General features: G+C 32.9%; 1 protein-coding gene across 1 annotated transcript; it reads left to right on the top strand.

The window, feature by feature from the left end:
* The first annotated feature begins 966 nt into the window (after positions 1-966).
* LOC112715675 (uncharacterized) lies at positions 967-4,467 on the top strand. The gene is made up of 2 exons (XM_025767464.3): positions 967-3,618; positions 3,946-4,467. Exons 1-2 carry the CDS (start codon positions 1,038-1,040, stop codon positions 4,350-4,352), a joined length of 2,988 nt encoding a protein of 995 aa, XP_025623249.1. The 5' UTR covers positions 967-1,037; the 3' UTR covers positions 4,353-4,467.
* Positions 4,468-6,514: the final 2,047 nt, after the last annotated feature.

The raw sequence follows: 6,514 nt of genomic DNA, 5'->3' as shown, positions 1-6,514 counted from the left end.
AATTTTATAATTGGTTAGATTTGGTAAGATTTATGAAAATGGAAATTGAATAACAAAAATATTTTCTAGTCAATTATGTTGCCAAATTAAATGGTAACGTTGGTGGCTAATAAGTGGAGGAAAATTGAAGGGAATTATATTTTCAACAAGGTAATTTAGTAATTTTAAAATAATTTTTTTACAAATAAAATAGTTATTCACGTGATATTTTTATGTAAAAATAATAATTAAAATATAAATATATTTAATTAAATAATTTAATTAAATATATTAAATTATCTAATAATTCTGAATTATTATCTTTTATGTGAAGATGTGAATATAAACATAAAAGTAAGTTGAATGAGTCAAGTGCCTTGCTGCTTGGACATATATACTTTGAAGTAGACACTAAGTTCAACAAGACCCCTTGTGAGTATCATGGATCTCTACATCGCTTTTCATTGCACTTTTTTCCATTCTTAAGTCTTAACACAATGTCGACATTCAAGTGTTGGCACTTTGGAAATTAAACAAAGAGACTTATTCTAAAGAAAAAGTATAAAGAGATCCTGAATAATATAAACAATAGATATATTGAATATTTAATTTAATAGGTATATAGATGATTATGTTAATTATTTTTATTTGAATAGTTATTTTTTTATTCAATTTATTCATACACAATTAACAATGATTAGATGTTTAATTTATTAGATATGTAGATGATTATCCTAATGTTAAAATTTAGGATATAATTTAGAAGTAGAATGTTTTTTTATTTTATTAAATCAATTCTAAAACCTATTATTTACATTATTTAAAAAAAATATTATCTATCTAACAAAATTGGATTCTAAAACATATGCTGAAATGTTGATATGTCTAGCTTTTTGGTTACGTTTATGACTCATTCTCCCTTCCCAAGCAAAAACAACGATATATCAAACAAACGCGTGAAGTAATGCAAGTAAATATTTTCAGTTATAAATATATGTATGCATATTCATTAAGGAACCATGAGTTCCAACTCAACACATAGTTAAATACTTAAATTCATGACAACAATGTTGTTTCTCCTTTGTTTCCTACTCGTTCATCTTAGTGGCATTGCATGCAACTTTGCCACAGACAAAGAAGCCCTTCTTTCATTCAAATCCCAAGTCATTGACCCCCAAAACACACTCTCAAGCTGGACGACAGACTCCCAGCATTGCAAATGGTACGGTGTGAAGTGCTCCAATATTGGAAGAAGGGTCAAATCTCTGAATCTAAGAGGACTGAGCCTCTCTGGAAAATTACCCTCTCAACTCTCCAAACTCACTTACCTTCACTCACTTGACCTCTCTGCCAACTCATTCCATGGCCAAATTCCACCAGACATTTCTTACCTTTCCCTTCTCAATATCCTTTTCTTATCTTCCAACAACCTCAGCGGCACAATTCCACCGCAGTTGGGACAACTCAAACGTTTACATAGCTTGGATTTGTCTGTGAATAATCTCACCGGTGAAATCCCTTCAACGTTGTGCAATCTCTCATCTCTTAAGTATCTTGCCATTGCAAGGAATCACTTGTCAGGTGAAATTCCAACTCAAATAGGAAACCTTGGCAATCTTTCGCAGCTTCAACTATCGGAAAACGATCTCAGCGGCCAACTTCCCTCTTCACTCTTCCACATCTCTCAGTTAACATACTTGTCTGTCACAAGCAACAATCTCTCAGGAAAGTTTCCAGCTTCTTTAGGATTTTCACTTCCAAATATAAAGAATCTCTCCCTTGCAACAAATAGGTTTGAAGGGCCGATTCCTCATTTCATATCCAATTCTTCACAACTTGAGTACCTTGATCTTTCTAACAACTTCTTTAATGGGAACTTGCCTTTGTTCAACAACTTTGAAAATCTTGTATACCTTGCTCTTGGAAACAATTCTCTCTCTTCCACCACTTCCTTGAATTCTCAGTTCTTTGATTCCCTCACAAACTCAACTAAGCTTCAAGTTCTCATACTCTATCACAACAATTTGGCTGGAGAACTTCCAAGTTCTATTCAAAATCTGTCTACCAAACTATATTGGTTCTGTGTAGCTGATAATTTTCTCACTGGTAAGATTCCTCAAGGATGGAAGAAACTTCAAAATCTTGAGTTTTTATCTTTTGAATCCAACCATTTCTCTGGTGAGTTGCCATCAGAGATCGGATCTCTAAGTAATCTGGTGGAACTTACAATAGATGACAATGTATTGTCAGGGGAAATACCAGATATTTTTGGGAATCTCACTTCTCTGTCTATTATTTCAATGGCATACAACCAATTCACAGGTAGAATTCACCAAAGTATAGGACAATGCAAGGGACTAAACTCTCTTTATATTGGAATGAATAAGCTTGGTGGAACTATACCAAAGGAGATTTTTGACCTTCCTGGCTTAGTACACTTATCCGTTGGAGGAAACTCATTGCATGGATCAATTTCATCTGGCGTGAGTACCATGAAACAGCTTGAGACATTTGATGTCTCCAACAACCATTTTTCAGGTTCCATTCCTTCTGAAATAGGAGAATGTTCTACCTTGAAGATACTTGAGATGGGGAGAAACAATTTCAGTGGCTTAATCCCAAGTACTCTAGGGAGTTTAGCATCCTTGGAGACTTTGAATCTTTCATCAAATAACCTCAGTGGCATTATTCCTGAAAGTTTGGAGAAGCTGCAGGATCTAAATACATTAAATTTGTCTTTCAACCATTTGGAAGGACAAGTTCCCATGAAAGGAGTTTTCATGAACCTTAGCCGGGTTGATCTCCATGCAAATGACATGCTTTGTAGCATTGACATGGAAATTGCAAGGAAGTTGGGGATACTTTTATGTCATGTAGGCAAAAAGAAGAGACATATTTTACTCCCTATCATTCTTGCAGTTATAGGTGCTACTATTCTTCTCATTTCAATGCTTTATCTGTTGTGGATAGTAATATTCAAAAGGAGGAGAAGTAGAGAGAGCAATGTCAATTCAACATCTGCTCTAGTGATGGGGTTACCCCAAAGTATGTCATACAATGAGATACGGATTGCCACAGAGAATTTCGCAGCTGAAAATTTGATCGGAAAAGGAGCATTTGGATCTGTTTACAAGGGCGAGTTCACCCTAGACACCGGTGAAACCACCACCTTTGCTGTTAAAGTGTTGGACATGCAACAAAGCAAGGCTTGTAAGAGTTTCAATGCAGAATGTGAAGCTTTGAAGAATGCAAGGCACCGGAACCTAGTGAAGGTTATTACTTCTTGTTCCAGTCTTGATTCTAAGGGAGAGGATTTCAAGGCACTTGTTATGCAGTTCATGGCAAGTGGAAACTTGGACATGTGGTTACACCCAAATGATGATGAGTCAGGATCATCTCTTTCTTTGTTGCAAAGATTGAACATCGCCATTGATGTTGCTTCAGCTATGGACTATTTACACCATGATTGTGACCCACCAATAGTCCACTGTGATATGAAGCCAATGAATGTTCTTCTAGATGACAACATGGTTGCACATGTTGGAGACTTTGGATTGGCAAGGCTTCTTCCTGAAAATGCAACACAGAAAGAAAGTGGCACACTTGGACTTAAGGGATCAATAGGCTACATTGCACCAGGTACAAAATATTGCTTTCATAAACCATATTAATCTTTATCATGTATTGGTAGTATAAAAGTTTTATAATCTATTATATTTATTAATCCCAACAAACTATAGTTCAAACGGCATAATCTCTTCATATTCATTTAGAGGTTGTGGGATCGAGTCTTCTTATCGTTAGTAACATGTTATTTTTTCCTTCTCTTTCTCTTTTTATTTATCTCTCCCATTTTTTCACTCATTCTATCTCTCTTAAAAAATTTATATTTGCGTCATGTTATTATGGATAAAAATACTAGTTTATTCTAATATTGGGGTTATATCTATCTATATATAATTTCAGAATACGGGGAAGGAGGGAAGGTTTCAACAAGTGGAGATGTGTACAGCTTTGGGATCTTAGTGCTGGAGATGTTCATAGGAAAAAGGCCAACTGATGAAATGTTCAAAGAAGGGTTATGCCTAAACAAATTTGCCTCAGCAATGGATGATCATGAGAATAAAGTAATAATGAAGGTTGGTGATGGAAGGTTTCTTACAAATGAGAGTAGTGAATATTCAACACAAAGCTATAGCATTGAGGTAGATAACCATAGTGTGCATCATTGGAGGCGCAAAGCAGAAGAATGTGTAGATGCAGTGATAAGAGTAGGGTTGTCATGTACAGCTCAACAACCTAAAGATCGTTGCACCATGAGAGACACCTCAATTAAGTTGCAAGCAATAAGAAAGTCTATGTTGGCCTTGTGAATTTGATATTGATATGATTTCATGCTCAAATTATTATGATTATTTAAATTAAATTAAATAATATTTTATTTTAACACCAATGAATGAAAGAAAAATCGCAAAGAATTATAGTTTATTTTACCTATGTAATTTTTTTCCGTAATCATCTGGTATATATATAGCTTGTGCGCAAATTCGCAAACCAAGTATCTATAAGGATTATTTTTTATTTATAGTATCTTATACTCTAATTTTTTTTTACGGAAATAAACTAAACAAGGAAAACAAAACAAACAAAACAAAAGAATTGTTTAAATAGAGAGACAATTCAGTTTAAGACTACTTTAAAACTCCTTCCAAAGTGAAGGAAGCTCCACATGAAAAAGTTGTAACTTCATCGTCATCTTTGCCATAGTATCTGCCACCGTGTTTGCATCTCTCATAATCAAACGAAAGTCAACACGCCAATTCTAATGCATGATATTTCTTATTTTGAGTACCAATGGATCAATAAACCCAAAACCATAAGATTAAATGTTTCCACACAATCCGTTTCACAAATAACATCGAGTTGACCCACATCCCAAGCTAAGAGATATCCTCTCTAAATAGCAAACAATTTTCCTTGAAGAATACTATTACTCTCAATCATTTCTAAACACCCCCATTCGCCAACTCCCATTACAATCTCTAATAACACAAGCAAAAGTAACATTATCACCCGAACCAAAATAACTAACATCACAATTAATCTTAAAAGTACCAATGGATGGAGGATTCCAAAAACCATTTAGAGTAGAGGGAAGGGACATACGTTGTAATTCAAAAATATTCCTAAACTCTTTTTCTGAAGTTAATACCAGACAAATCAATTTTTCCGGAGGCCAAGTTTTATGAGAATTAAAGATGTCATTGCTCCTTTCTCGCCATATCCACCAAAGTCTCAAAAAGAACTTGAACGGATGATCTCTGTTATGATACAAGAACTAGTTCTTCAAATCCAAATCCAAAGGATGACAAGAAATATCCAACCTATGCTAGACAAGTTGAGCTTTTGGACAATCCCGAATACAATGTAAAACCGATTTCTAGCTAGAAAGACATCTTGGATATCTATCCGATGACGACATTCCTCTTCTAAAGTGAAAACTTGCAGCAGGAAGAGTCTTCTTAAGACACAACCAAGCCAAAAACTTGTGCTTTTTTGGAACAAGTTGACGCAAAGCCAAAACCAATTCTCCCATTCCTCTCAACCAAACAGATGCTTACACAACCACAAGTAACCATTGCGTGAGTCATAAACTTTGACAGCAAACCCACAACAATATCAATCCATTTCCGGACTTGTTTGTTCATCTTATACTCTATTTAGTTTGTGAATGTTTTTTCTTACAGTAACCGTGATTTATTATTTAAATTGAGATGGACCTTTAACAAAAAATTTTAATGATAAAGAATTGAATTGACTTCCATAAAAAATTAAATTCCATTTAAAATTTAATGGGATTCTAGTATTTAAAATGAATTAATAAAATTATAGAATTAAATTTAATTTTAGTGATTAAAATGTTTATCATATGAATTAAAATTTTATAATAAATAATTTTTTTATTAATATAACATCATATTTAAATAATAAATATATTTATTAAATCATATAAAATAATTAAAATACATCTAAAAATATTAAATTTAAAAAATATTATTATTAATTAAAAAAATTAATTGATTCTTCATAGTTGATTCTAACGACAAACCAGCAAAAAAAACAAATATGAACTATCAAAAACCAACTTGTTGAGTGGTCTAATGACATAGCAAGTAAAAAAAAAGGCTAGTTATTAATAGTATATTATAGCAATTAATTCATGTGATTAAAATGGAACAAAATTATGCCACTTTTTGTTAGTATCATAATTGACGCAACTTCACTTGAAATGTTCAGACGTATTGACAAATGTTTGATGTCATTAATCAAAGTTAAACACTTAAAATCTATTCGTGTGTGTATTTTTTTAATCTATATAGTAGACTTTTTAAAAAAAGGTATATATTATATTAAGTAAATTGAAAGAAAAGAAAAAAAAAGAATGAAAGTGGTGAGAGAAGAGAGAGTGTGTTGAAAGGTGGGACACATAGAAAGAAAGTGAGTAAGAAAAGTTAATAAGAAATTAAATTCAAAA

Source organism: Arachis hypogaea, chromosome 10, assembly GCF_003086295.3.
Source record: "Arachis hypogaea cultivar Tifrunner chromosome 10, arahy.Tifrunner.gnm2.J5K5, whole genome shotgun sequence".
Lineage (NCBI taxonomy): Eukaryota > Viridiplantae > Streptophyta > Magnoliopsida > Fabales > Fabaceae > Arachis > Arachis hypogaea.
Note: the sequence above shows the minus strand (reverse complement) of the source record. Positions and strands in the feature narration are given on the sequence as shown.